This window comes from Prinia subflava, chromosome 4 (assembly GCF_021018805.1).
Source record: "Prinia subflava isolate CZ2003 ecotype Zambia chromosome 4, Cam_Psub_1.2, whole genome shotgun sequence".
NCBI classification, from domain to species: Eukaryota; Metazoa; Chordata; class Aves; order Passeriformes; family Cisticolidae; genus Prinia; species Prinia subflava.
The window spans coordinates 40,238,632-40,253,200 of NC_086250.1; the positions used below are offsets into that span (position 1 = coordinate 40,238,632).

At 42.5% G+C, this 14,569-nt stretch overlaps 1 protein-coding gene across 1 annotated transcript in view; it reads right to left on the reverse strand.

The window, feature by feature from the left end:
• Positions 1-14,111, reverse strand: part of HMGA2 (high mobility group AT-hook 2) — a 129,567-nt gene extending 115,456 nt beyond the window's left edge. Inside the window, 4 exon segments of the mRNA XM_063396525.1 lie at positions 1,895-1,945; positions 9,578-9,664; positions 12,319-12,551; positions 13,984-14,111. Of these exon segments, the coding sequence (XP_063252595.1) occupies positions 1,895-1,945; positions 9,578-9,664; positions 12,319-12,429 (249 nt within the window). The 5' untranslated portion in view covers positions 12,430-12,551; positions 13,984-14,111.
• Positions 14,112-14,569: the final 458 nt, after the last annotated feature.

Sequence of the window (14,569 nt, forward strand, 5' to 3'; positions counted from 1 at the left end):
AAAAATGAGTGAAACTGTTGAAAGTATTGGTCTCAAAGTAATGCACACAACCCAACAGTTTCAGTAATTCCTGTTTCTGAAAATCTGATTCTTGACCTGACAAAGATCCCATTCCATACTGAATGTTCCACTGATACTGTCTATATTTTCTTTCCCATAAAAATACAAACATAGAAAAGAAGCATTCCAGCCTACAAGATGCCAGAAGTGCTATATTAGCCCTTGTCACTGAAAACTCACCTTAGTTTCTGACTATGAGTACTTGGAAGAGAAAATCTTAACATTTCAGGCTGCTGCCTTTTCCCTTTTCCCCAAACTCTTCTACCCTCCCTATTCACCTGTTACACATTCCTAACTCAGAGGAGATGGCTTGGCTGTTATAAATTAGTTACTCTCATAAAGCAGGCATTTTTTGCTGTTTCCCAGGGATTGCACCCCTGGTGAGGATCAAGCAAGCAACACTCAGTGCCCAGATATGCAAGGTTCAAGGCAGACGGGAGGAACCAGGCAGAAAGTGACCCACGTTTTACTGCACTTGGCACTGGCCTTCCCCAAGCTGCTTAAGAGAAGATCACCAGCAGAGATGTGTTTCCAAAAGCCACCTTTTTTTAATGCCTGTGGGCTTATTCAGGTATCTGAGAAGTGCCTGACCTAAAAACTATAGATATAAACCACTCACCTAGTATGCAGAGGTCTGTTTTCTCCAACGAAATGTCCCGTGGTACCTTCACTGGAAAATGCAATAGAACTAGCTCCCAAGGTGACTGCTAAAGGCAGCTTTCCTGTGTTTAGTGGCTGATACTCTGGGGAACCTTAGCTGTAGTTTTCAGTACCTTCTGGTGCTCTTTGAGCTTTTGCAAGTTTATACTTTTACAACTCTTTTAACAGCTATGCAAAAGAACTGAACAAAATGGAGGGGAAAATGACAGGACCGACAAGAGGAAAGAGAATACAGAGTGAAATAAGGGATTGAAATTGAGATGGTGGGGGTGGATTTGAAAAAGAAGTTTAAAGTAAATTGTTGAGCAGGGAAAGGGAACTGGAAAAGGGAAATCAGAAAGGTTAACTTCTGATGAAGCACACAGCCACACCTTTATATCTTCTAATACCCAATCCCATTTTCCCAGTGACACTCCATTGAAAGCCCATGCACAAGTGAAAAACACACAGATGAGAGGTAGACCTATATTAGCTGTAAATATCAGTGAGAACACAAAATTTCAAGCACCTAAGACTGAAATACTTCCATATCCCAAGAATGAAAACATAGGTCTGACAGACACATCTAAAGACTAAACGGGGTCAGGAAAAGCGGAAACTTTTAATGAAATATATTACCAGTCACTACAAATATATGAGGCATGAAAATGACTGTGAATGGAAAAACTAAGTTCTAAGTGCAAGTATCCTGCTGTTCATCTGTGCTCTTTCTCACTGGATTTACGGAAAATATGTATGTTTCCAGGCAATGTAGAACAAAAGCATTTTGGTTTTTAAACTTTATCTTGTGCACCCTACATCTGAGTCTTATCACCCTCTGATGTCTGATATTGCCCCTTTAACCTTTGTTACTCAGTTACTGAACAAGTTATCTCATTGTTACCCTCTTTTGAAGGAAGAGTTGAGGCTCTTTTCATGCTGATAAGATACGAATAAATATTCACTGGAAGCAAACATTCAATTGTAAAGTGTCTTGAGCAAACTACCAGAGTCTAAAGGTAGGAAGCTGTGATCAACTTCTTTGCTCTCTTAACCCTTTAGTCAATCCACCAGAACAAAGAGACACAGAAGACGGAATTTTTTTTTCCACAAATGAAACTAGCGTTCTCTAAAAGAATGGACTTTATAACATGCTTTATAACACAGCAAATAAATCTGGAAGTGAAATACCTACCCATTTTCTGGGCCGGCCTCTAGGTCGCTTTTCACCAGTGGCTTCTGCTTTCTGTAAAAGAAACACAACATATTTTATACCTCAGCATTACTTAACAGCCTCAGCAACTAGGAACCCCTTTCCTGTAACATTAGCTACAATTATACCTCTTGGGTGGCACCAGGGCCCCTAGCTAATCTGTGTGGTTTTGGTAGAATGTGATTATGCCGCTTTTTCTGACATCTCCTAGCCAGTGTGGCTGGGCAATGCTCACCTGCACCCACGGGTGTCCCCAGCCCTGATCCACAGTGTGTCCAGGGGCATGGAGGAGTGTGCCCACACAGCCCCAGCTGCTCAGGGCCCTCAGCAGAGCCTGGGGTGCCCTGGCCAGACATCTGACATGCAGCTGAACGTGGGGACCCAGGGCAACTGGGAAACCTGAGAACCTCCAGTAACATCAAATCTAGTCTTTCACAGGCCATCAAAAAGTACCTGGAGATACTAAATTAAAAATACAGCCTGTTTCAAGCTTGATCAAAGCAGTTTACAACAGCTACAATTTCTTTTTAGTCTCCTTATGTTCGTGCATGAAATTAATTACGACAGAATATCATCATGAACATGTCTGTGTTTTTATCAGGAAATAATTCCTCTACTTTTCACATTAAGTTTTCCAGGCAAAAGCACATCCTTAAGCTGTAAATAAACTTTTTATGGCCCAAAACACACTTTCCCTTTCCAGGTTTAAGGTAACAATGTGGAAGAGGCCCTAAAAATGACAGCTATATTTATGTAAGCCCAGTAGTTCCTCTTGGAGCTCACCTTAAAGGAAATATAGGTTCATTTATAGGCTCTTCCACTAATTCCACTGCGAGACATTGTGAATACTACTAGTAATAACAGTACTTACACAGTACACTAAAAAACTTACAGTTTAAAATGCAAAAATCAGGTTATTCTTTCTAGCTAGGCTAGGTCCATCCCTACACTTCACCAGGTATCCTGTTCCACTCAAAATCCACCAGGATTTTGCCACCACTTGTAGTTTGGGCAGGACTTGCCAGATACAAAGTCTCCAAGAATGAAGACTTGTAGTACATATGAATTGTGTTGCTTTTTTTTTGTTGGTTTCCCCCCCCCCCCCCCCCCCAGTTAACTGTATGTGTATTTGATTTGCCCTTAGAAATCAACTGTGCCATTAAACAAATCACTTGCTGGTCAATCACTGTAACATATACTGTAACCTAATGCTGTGTAAATCTGATCTCTCTAAAAGAGAACTTGAGCTGAGGAACTAGTGGAGGAGTCTCTACAAAAAAAAAAAAAAAAACTGCCCTGTGAGTTAAATGCAATTACTCTGAAATAAATACCTTGCAATAAGAAAGCTGTGAAAAATAAAATTCACACTCCTAAAGGGCAAAATTATCACTCAGACTTGTTAAAAGAGTAAACTTGAGCTTTAATCATTTATATCAGTGTTACACGTAAGGTGAAACCCTCTTAAGAGAATACTTGTTAAAGTGCATTTACTATATCCTACAGCTGTCTATTTCAGAGTTTTGTTTCCTTTAAACACTCAATTTCATTATACCTTGTAACCTGAAGGATGCAAAAAACAAGATATGGTTTAGTGTTGATAAACTGTAGTTCCCTGATTCTACATTTACTTCATGAAACACTGGGCATAAATCTTAAAGAGAAAATATCAGTTATAACTGGTCTTAACAAATCAACACTTGACATGTTATCAGAGCACTAAGGCTATTTATTTTCTTCTGTATTACTGCATCTGAAAGAAAGACCCTTTTCCAAAACTCCATTAAAAACAATTAACTTTTTGAAAACAAAAACTCCTTTGGTCTAATAATTAGAGTCCATACAGACCTGACACAAATTTTAACTATAAATTATAATGAACATGAGGGATTTCTCTGAATAACTAATCTTTGCTTCCTGCCATAAATGGTCACACAGTGTGGCCGCTTCCCCTGAGCAGTGCTGAGCTCTGCCACCACCAAAGGCCCACGTCAGAAGTGGCTGGTGTTCCTGCTGCCTAGTTCGGGTAATGGTTTGTCAAGTGCTTGGGGACCTTGCAGATTGAAAGGCACTATATTCCTGCCGCATATGACTTCCACCTCATGTTAGAAGAAAAAACATTTCCATAGTTCTTATCAAAACCAAATCTTTCCCAGAGGTGAGCTGAGCAAACAGCCAGGCATGCCCAAGGTGATGTTTTGGTACAGAGAGATTCTGTAAGTAAGTAGCAAGGTTTTCACAGATTAAACTGCAGAAAATAAATGACAAGAACCTCCAAAGTGGAAGTTTTAATCTCCTTTTCAAGAGTAGAGAAAGACAAAACACTCCTAGAACAAACAAAAGGAGTACTAGCAGCACGGTGGTAATGATAGATACATGAAGTTTAGGAAATATTCTACCTCCTTCCCTCTTTTTTCAGCCTGTATTTTCTCCAACAGTGTAAGACTTTCTTTTAATTGAAGCCTTGAAGAAATGTTTTACTGTGTATCAGACAGATAAAACACTGTTTCTCCATGAAAGCACTAAAACATCGCCTTTCCTCTGAACAGCTTTTTGCATCTTCAGAAACACTCCAGTCTGTCGGCTTTTGGCTTTAATTGAAAAGCTGCCTCTGAAGCTAGGGGCAAATCCTGACAGAGCTCCAGGCCACCCAGAGGTGCATTTGGTATGGGGGGTTTAATGTTTTTCTTAATATTTGGTGCTACTATGCTATGAGGCGTGACCTTGCTTTTCACAGCTAAGACATGAAATCACCAAACTTAAAGAACAGTCGGGTATGTTATCAAACATACACATATCAAACAAAGCACATTTCATAAAAAATATGAGATTTCTTATAAACAAAAATAAAACACACCATTTTTGCAATGTCACATTTGAGGAACAGAGCTAAATTTACTTACATTTAAAAGCATGATCTATATGGGAAATAGTTTTTAATTATCACAGGTGAGAAAGATCACCATTTGAGTCACTGCTGTCTGGAAGCAGCTAACAGTCCCCAGGAGGATTTGCGATCCACTTAAGCCCTGTACCACAGGGCCATCACACCCAAACAGCTCCTCTCAGCAACTCTAGGACTTTGCTGCCCATGATCTCTGCTTCTTTATTGCAAAAAAGCACTGTACCCAGACAGAAACCAAGGCTGTACTACTGAAAGTAATTAACAGGACAAGACAAATATAAATAATTGAATGGCTATAAAGTGCTCTTTGGGCATCTATGTATTGTCAGGGAAGACCTCAAATGCAACAGAATTCAGATTTGAAGAACTCTATCTACTTTGCAAAATGATCTGCTGGAGATCTCAGATAAAATGTGTCAGAACTGTAAGTCAGGTAAAATAAGTGATAGTTCTCAGGAGAGAGATTACTGCTGTCAAACAGAGTCAAAAGACATTGCCCATGGAACGTGACCATCTCAAAAAAACACAGTTATTTAGTCAAAAAATACTCTTCGAAAAAAACCCTTAGTCATGGACTAAGTATAAAAACATCACACTTTCTGTATCCTGTTTTACCCATTTTAATTCTAAATAAAAGTTCAGTCTTCTGCTTTTCCTATCTTGGTCAAAACACTTGATTTTGAGGTCTCTTCTTTTTTCAGTGCAATAGCCACACTACAATCACTTGATAAATTATATCTTGTTTTCCCTTTAAGCTTGCAGTGACTGGTGTTGGTGAAAATGAATGAAGCATACAGAAGCCAACCAGATTTTTGTGAACCAATTCAGGGCAGAGTCCTGATCACATGTACTTTTCTGGTTTGTTTTTTTTGTTGTTGTTGGTGGTGGTGTTTTTTTTTTCTTTTACCTTTGGACTGCTTAACACAGGGACATGCCTTTCTTCATACCAAACCCGGCCATGTAACGTGGTGACAGTAGCAAGTGTAGTCACAGACAGAATGACAAGCTCTAGTTTTCAGAGGATGATGCATCAAGCTCTGTAGGCATTTTCATGAAACTCACTACACCAATAACTACAACAAAATTCAACTTATTTTAGCTAAAGAATTTTATTAAAGAATTTTTACCATTGTATATTCCTGGGATATCCCTTGACAATTCCTTTAAAGACAATCATATAGTAGCTACTACTCTTTTTTTCTCAAGTGTATTTCCTGCTCCCAAACAGGAAAGTATCTGTGCCTATACAGCATTACATTTTTGTCAAGCCAAACTGCAGGAGCTAAAAAAATAAAAGAAAAAAAAAAGGAAAAAAAAAAAAAAAAAAGCAAGACCTAGAAAGGGAAATGTGATGGGCTGGGAACACATCTCACCAAACAAATAAAATTCAACCACAGAACACCTAGGAAATTAAAAAAGAAAAATTGCTTACTATGACCTTCCTGAAAAAATAGTTATGATTTAGGGAGGAAAAAACCCCAAACCCAATTCACATCTTGCTTTTTTTTTTTTTTTCAAATATTTTAAATGAATGACAGAATAACTTTAAAGATCCAGACTGCACAATAACAACCTAATTGTGGGGACTCAAGTGCAAGGTGATCAGGAGTTTTTTTGTCTCTTCTTATCTATCTAGTAACAGCTTTTGGTTCCTCCTGTTTGTAAAAATTAAACAATTGAGAAATATTTTTTTCTTCTATAAAACACAGTTTATTTCTTGTGTCTAGTTTATAAAAACTTAGGCATGTGTGATATGCAAGGCTTTAAGAAAAGAAAAAAGCATATTACCCAAAATTAGAGTAATTGCCACATTATTAGCTGTTCAGTTAGTTTTGCAACATTCTGTATGCATTGTCAAGTTTCACATTGCTAATTTCCTAACAAGCACAGTTTGTTTTCAGATGCCCCAAGGCCAGTTTACTAAGACCAAACACAAGCTCTTAAAGCTTAAAAAAAAAAAAAAAAAAAAAAAAAAAAAAAAAAAAATATCCTATGAACCAAGAAATTTTAAATATACAACACAACCACAATCCCAGAGAAAACTGTCTATCAGCTGATGTAAGGGTATTTCCTTTTTTAAGTATAACAAAACAAAGCCCCAGCTCTGAAGTATTTTTAACTCACAGCCAGTTTGTGCAATACATTTTTAATTGTGATGTGTAATGCTTTGCAAGAGAACACCCAATCAATTAATCATGAGTGCCTTCTCATGGCTGCTCGGTGGGTTCTCCTGGTCGGCATTTATCTAACATGTTGTGAACACTCTAAAGCATTTCAATGAGCTCCCTTTGAAACACACAGGGCACGCAGTATTCTTTAGAAATTCCAGCAAATTCCAGCTGGGTGGGTAGTACCTAGGCTCACATGTAGAGGGGATTTAGCTAAGATAGCCAGTTCTCTTTCTGGGGGTTGAGACAGGCTGGAGAAAGTCTTAATAAAGGTATGTATGCATACATATGCATACATATGTGTAAATATGTGTACCACAGAATTGAACATATAGCTCACTCCTTTTAGAGGTGATACCCTCACCACCAAATGAAGCTTTCTTACAGTGCCAAAACCTTCCCATCCATACTACAGTTAGAAAAACTACTGGAAATAATATTGCATTAAAAGATGCTTTGAGATACCTGGTGAGAAGCTGAACCATTTTAGAGAGAGTTAATTATCAATTTGGAAAAAGGACTAAAATATTTATTTGAAATGTGATACCAGTCTCTTTATTCTAGTAAGGCTTTATAAGTGTTTTATGTTTTAGAGGATTTATCAAACATTTATATACTTTATCTATAAACCTAGAAACCAGTAAGACTTGTAATTACATACCCCTCAAAGATTTTTTTTTTAATATAGAAAAAGATATGTAGTCGATTTTTTACATTAGCAACACCCAAAAGCTTTAATTAGAGCAGTAACTTGATGCATTCTGAAAATCAAAATGTTACAATTAAATTAGTCAGTTTGTAAATTAGATTAAGAAAGCATAACTGTGTACCAGAATCATCAGGAAAACTCTTCAATTTGATAAACCTACACACATATGAATGTTTTAAAATTATTTTCCATTTAAACTGACTTCCAAATCACTTATGTAAAAGAAATAATGTCAATATTTCTTTTAGAAGCATCTTTTAAAAATACATTTTGACAAATTACTTAGAATTTAATCTCACTACAAATGTTTCTCCTAGGAAAGCCAACACTCCTAGGAGTAATATTTAAAATACTAAAGCTCACATTTGGATTTGCTAGACTAATAAAAAACTGCTCTCTCTTTTTTGAAGAGTGACATATAAACTATTTTAATATGAATCTGAGGAATGCTTTTACTGTATAAAGAAAAAAAATCAAGATTTTAAGCACATTACCTTGCAGAATGGCTTTGAAAGACTTTTTTAATACTTAGCCTGTAAAGCATTTTTTACTAATTCATGGATTTCTTGATAGAACATGCTGCTTTTTTTCAGCCAATAAAGTAAAAAAAAAAAAAAAAAAAAAAAAAAAAAAAAAAAAAAAAAAAAAAGAAGAAGAAGAAGAAGAAAAAAAACCCCAACCAATTTGAATTTAAAGACAGTTGGAAAAGTACCTCAAACAAATGTTTAAAACACTTTAAACAAAACAGACATGAAACCATAGTCACCTTTTACTGATTTAATATTTATCAGTAGTTGCTATAGTAATTTATAACACTGAAAACTATCAAACTTAATATGGTCAGTACCATAGGCATACTGAAAAATGAACCATAATTAGATGAGGACACAAATACCTTCCACATATTTTGTCACGCACCTCCTTTAAAGATATTGATACACTTTAGTATTACAGTTCACTACTAGATTTTGTAAGCTTTTGTCTCTGATTTAATACCTGTGAACTAGTGCTAACTGCTGTATAACCAACAACACAAACAAATCTCTCGTATTTTTTTTCAAGCCTCTACAAACTATTTGTCTTCACTAAAATATTTCCTACAGAAAGGTATGCATGATTTGCCTTGATAACACAGCTTTTTAATGCTGTGCTTTCCCAAATTCAAAAAACTTTAGTCAAATTTTCACATTGTATTTGTGACGTAAAGTCCATGCACTAAATGCGATGACTTCAGGGAGCTTCTCCTGTAGCTAAAGGCAACCAGAACCACCAGAATAAAAGTTTGGTCCCATCACCAAGCAGAAACAGTAGTTCAGAAGACTAAAAGCACTCCCAGTAAAAGTCTCTTTGAAACTGATTACTAAACAAGATATAACAGGCTTTTACTGTAACTCGAAGTTTACTTTACCATCACGCTTTAAAGCTGTAAATTTCAATATATGCACTTATTTCCATCAACACATAATTGGATTTACTTCTAATTAACTTATGTTTGACAAAGCACTTAGCTTTAATATACAGATTTGGGCTGTAGTAGTAACAACTGTAAGTGGGCAAGAAATTAATCTTCCTCTTACAAAAATCTTAATGAAGAAAATAATATCCTTAACATTGACTTCCTTACTAGACACAGGACATCTCATGGTTTCTCATGTAATACATTATTATTTCAGTAATCTGTAGACTACTAAAAAAGATGCCCTTATATGTTCTGTACTTTGGGTCTTCATGTTAATTTTAATTTTGAAAATGTGAAATTCATGCTTTATGTAGCTTCCATTATTAAAAAGTTCCAGTCTCCCACTTCAAAGTCTAAATGATTGGATTTTTTGCTACCAGCTGATAAAAAAACAGTATTAGTAATTCTTTCTCTTTAATAATCTCACCTTCTGAGCTGCTTTAGAGGGACTCTTGTTTTTGCTTCCTTTGGGTCTTCCTCTTGGTCTTTTAGGAGATGGTTCACCAGTTGGTTCCTAAATACAGGAAAACATACTATTGTGGCAAGAGGCTACAACTAACCCAGATGATCTAAAGGATAAACTAAACTGAGAAGTTGCTTAAAATATATGAATTAACAATGTCATTAAATACCATAATATTAATAATGCAACATGAAAAATCTAGCAACTCCAGGTAAAGGAAAAAATATATTTTACACAGTAAAGGACTTCTCTTGCAATTGCATAGAAAAACTTGAAAAAGTGTGCATATTCCAACATGTAAGTTATAGCAGGAAACACATTTTTAAAGATGGCTATTATTTCCCTCACATAAGAGCAGATACTTAAAAAATAATACAGTTACCATTAAATTTCAATTGCATTATAGCAAGATACAATTATCATATGTAGTTTCTAGCACAAACTTTTTGGGAAAAAAGAAGTTAACTACCAGAATATTGTGAAGTAAGATGAGACTACTTCTGTCTCAAGGGGGCAATTTTTTCTGTTGTTCTGCAGTCGGCATCATATTCACACCTATTCTAAAGAAAATTGATTTGCATTCACGTGCAAATGTAAATGTTTCTTCAAATAGAACACTAGTAAGCCAAAAAAACTTGACCAAAGAAAGATCTAAAATACCCCAAGTCGAAAATGAGTCAACAGTGATTATTTTAGCTATTTTCTTAACTAGTTCCTTTGCCTGCCAGTAAATAACCAGTCCTTAAGACTGGGTATGAATTACTAAGAGTTCAGATTCCAAATATTTATTCAGTGAATCATAAACACTATAAAACTCTTCTAGTCTTGAATACTATACATTTCATTCAGATTACAGGATGTGGTAGAACTAATTAAGCGCAGTTTGTTAATTTAAACCAGTTTAAATCTCTTCAGCTTTCGTAATTCCCGGGTAGGTTAAGGGGAGGCTGGCGGGGGGGACTCCCCAAGTGCTGCAGCTCAGTGGCGAGCCCCGCAGGCACTGCACATCTGGGCTGAGCACGTTCAAGGAGACGCATTTTTCTTTCACTTCCACACATTCAAATGCTACAGGAGAAAAAAAAAATTAAAAGGGGGTGAAAAAAAGAAAAATAAAAAAGGAAGCCCTGGCACAAGCCAGTAGGGTCGGTGGGTGCTGGCTGCCGGGGCTGGTGGAGGGCAATCAGGGGGTGAAGCAGAAGGGGGACAGAGCCCGTAGTCACCGCACCGATGGAGTGAGTGTCACCAAGGGCAGAGCGAGGTAACGGGGGGCTCTGCTTTTACGGCTTCCCAAAAAGTATTTTCTGTGCAATTTACAGGACCATATCGGGGCGGGGGAGGGGAAGGAAGCAAAGCAGCCGGGTTTTCCCCGGTTCGGGGCTCTGCTGCTCGGCTCTCTCCATGTTTCGAGCCCCTCAAAGGCTCTCGTAGCAGTGGAGCTGATGCCAGATGAATGGGAAGTAAACACGTTTAAAGCCCGCCGAATCCCGCTTTAAAAATTAGCTCCGCGGACAGCCCTGCTTCTCAATCGTGACTTCCGAGGGAGGCAGGGAAAAGGCTGCGGGCGGCTCCGCGCTGCCCCCGCCGAGCTGCGGGATTAATTGGTTGCATCCGCAGGCAAAATCCCCTTCGGCGGCGCCGGCGGAGGGGCTGCAGAGCGCGGGGGCTCCCCCCGGGCCCCTCGGCCGGCGGCAGGGGCTGAGCGCGGCTCGGCAGCTCCGGGCGATGCGACAATGGCACTTCGGGAAAGGAAGGGAAGGGGGGTGGGGGTGGGAGTAACACTCGGATCTAGCGCGGATCTATCAACCTTAGCGCGAATTCAGGTCCTGCAAGTCAAAAAGGGGAGACCAGCTCGTCCCTTTGGGGGCCCAGGTGGAGGCTGCGGGTGGAAAGGAGCACAGGGCTCCGCTCCCCGCGTCCACACACGGCAGCGTTCCCGCCGCCTCGACCTGCCTGGGAAAGCGCCGGAGCAAAGGCAAAAGGTGTTGCAAATACAGGGCAAGTCCCCTCCGGCTACCTCCCCCACCTCCATCAGCAACGGGGGCACCTCTCTCCATACGATGAGGGGGGCGAAAGGGGGGAGGTGGGGAAGGAGGGAAAGCCGGGGGGAAGGGGTGGGGGGGGGGCGAAGGAAAAAGGCGAAAAAAAATCACGCGACTTTCTAGTCACCCTCCTCTCCCCCAGCCCCAGCATCCAGGGGCAGTTCAGGGGCTGGGCTGGTCAAGATCGGAGGCGGCAGCAGCGCCCGGTGGGACCCGACACATGCACACACACGCGCGCACACAGATTGAGATATTGCGAAGCTGGGAGAGGAGGGAGACAGGAGAGCCCCGTTCCCTGCTCCTCGCTTTCGCAATTTCAAAATCAGCTCGAAATGACCCAGCGAGCGCTGGTTGGTCGGAGCCGCGCTGCTCCATGTTCCCCATTTACATTGAAAAGCCCCGGCTCGCTCCCTGCACAATAGTGAAAGTCCCGAGGAGGCTCCGCGGCTCGGCCACGGGCAGGCAGCGCCTCGCCGCTCCGGGGTCCCCCCGCCGGGCGCCCGCCGGAGCCCCTCGCTACGCCTCTGCACCGCCTCGCCGGGAAGCAGCGCGCAACAAAGCCCCCCCGCCCCGTCGCCAGAACTCCTTCACTTGCAGCACAATACGTACATGTACATGCCTATAACACTATAGATCTGCGGCTCTACGTATCTGTACGATACTGACTTGTGGTTGTTTCCTGGGTCTGCCTCGTCCTCTCTTCTGAGGCTGTGCGGTTGCAGGTTGCTCCTGGGCAGCAGTGGAAGGCTGACCGGGTCCCTCACCTTGTGCACTCATCGTGACTTCTGCTGCTCAGCCTGAAACCAGTCTCTCCAAAGCACCTTGGAAGGGGGGGGAATCAAAACGAGCTCTTGCTGCTTTTGCTGCTCGCTGCCACCACCACACCGGACGTCCTGGTGCTGCCAAAAAGGAGAAGAGAAGGGGAGGAGGAGGAGGAGGAGGTGATGGTGGTAGTGGTGGTGGTGGTGGTGGAAGAGGAGGGGGAATGAATCTATCTTACAATTTAGGAATGGTTAGTAACATGAAGCAATTCAAAAGAGGAGAGATTAAAAAAGAAGAAGAATTAGAAGAAGAAGGAAAGGCAGAGTAAATTGCAACCCTGGAAATCCAAGGGGAGAGGGGAGCAGTCCGAGGGTAGTCGGGAGCACACCAAGATGAGGAAAAAAAGTCCTACAAATTGAAAGCAAGTGGTGGCTATCGCGCTTAGATCGGATCAGGACAAATTAAGATAAGACACACTGAAAATGGACTGAGAACACTGCACAACCTTGCCAGAAGCATGCACCCTGGGAAGACGGGGATTTCAGCAGCAGCGGGAGCAGCGCGCAAAAGGAACTATCATTTAAAAAAAATAATAATAAAACGATTTGGGAGATTGGGGGAAAAAAACCGGGGGGGGGGGGGGGGGGGGGCGGTCCTGAGTTCGTGTCTGTGATGCGAGCTCCTGGACTGGAAATATTATTATGCGAGTCCTGCCCACGGACTAAACTAGGATGAGGGTTAAGGGGGGGGGAACCCACCAAAACACAACAAAAACGAAGGAAAAGAAAAGAAAAGCCACCTTTACCCGTGGGTGGAAAAACCAGGAGGGGGCTGTCTGTAGGGGGAAAAAAAAAAAAAAAAAAAAAAAAAAAAAAAAGGAGAGAGAGGAGGAGACAGAGCGAAGACCCGGCGATGGGGGGCTGGCGGTCGGCCAGATAAAACACGAGCAGCACGGCAGCCGGGGCAGCGGCGGCAGAGCGCGCCGCCGCCTCACGTGTCCCGCACCGGCCGGGCCGCGCCGCCGCCGCGCCTTTAAAGGGCCAGGCCGGGCCCGGCGCTCGCCGCCCCGCACGCGCTCGCGGCCGCCGCACGTGCGCGCCCCGCGAACAAAGGCGGCCGCGCCGGGGCCGCCCGGGACGTGCTCCGGCCGCGGGAGCGCCCAGCCTCGCCGGGACCGCCCGGGACGCGCTCCGGCCGCGGGAACGCCGGGCCTCGCCGGGGCCGCCCGGGACGCGCTCCGGCCGCGGGAGCGCCGGGGCCGCCCGGGACGCGCTCCGGCCGCGGGAGCGCCCGGCCTCGCCGGCGGCGCGGACCCCGCGCGGGCGCTGCCATCGCCTCGCGAGACGGCCGCCGCCGCGGTAAGATGTGGGCGGCGTAACCCGGCAGCGGGTCGGAGCCGTCCTGCCGGGAGGGTGACGGCACGGAGAATGACCTTGCGGAGAGCCCTGCCCCGGCATTGTGCTTCCTATGAGCGCGGCGAGCCCGCAGGCTGCTCCTCTTCCCGGAGCCCGTAGGCAGGATGTCCAGAACAGCCCTTTCCCTCCGCCGGTGTCCGGTCCTCTCCCGTACCTGCCATGGTTAGGCGCTCCGCTGCGGCATTGAGGAGATGGCCACAAAGGCCAGGGAGATCCCCACGTCTGTGCGTCCCCCAAAGAAAACGTTCACACCTGGGCTTCACGAGCAACTCGGGCATTTCCTCCAGTCCCACTCCTCCCACAAGGTCTTGCACTTTGGCTGACAGCCACCCCTGTAGGAACTGTCTGGTGACATCCCTTCTCCCCCACTCGGGGCTGGACAAGCGCAGGAGAGCGCTCAGAAGGAAAAGTTGCATTATCGTATGCAATACTGAAGAGGGCAGAGATACTGCCGCAACACTCCCTGTGTAAGCTATCAAAATACGGCCAGTTTTCTTGACACGTTATAAATTGTTATGTCTATTGATAAATCAGGAAACAAGCAGAAAGTTGCTACAATCAAACATATGCAGTCATTGACCAGCAAGGACTGTGCTGAGGGGCAGCTGAGTTATTTTCTATAGAATAGTAAAAGTACACTGCAGACAGATGGGCTAATGAAAGAGTAATCCTAGAACACTTCTTAAGGCTGAAAATATTGCCAAAGTTTTCTTAATCCAATCACAAGCATCCCAAAGCCT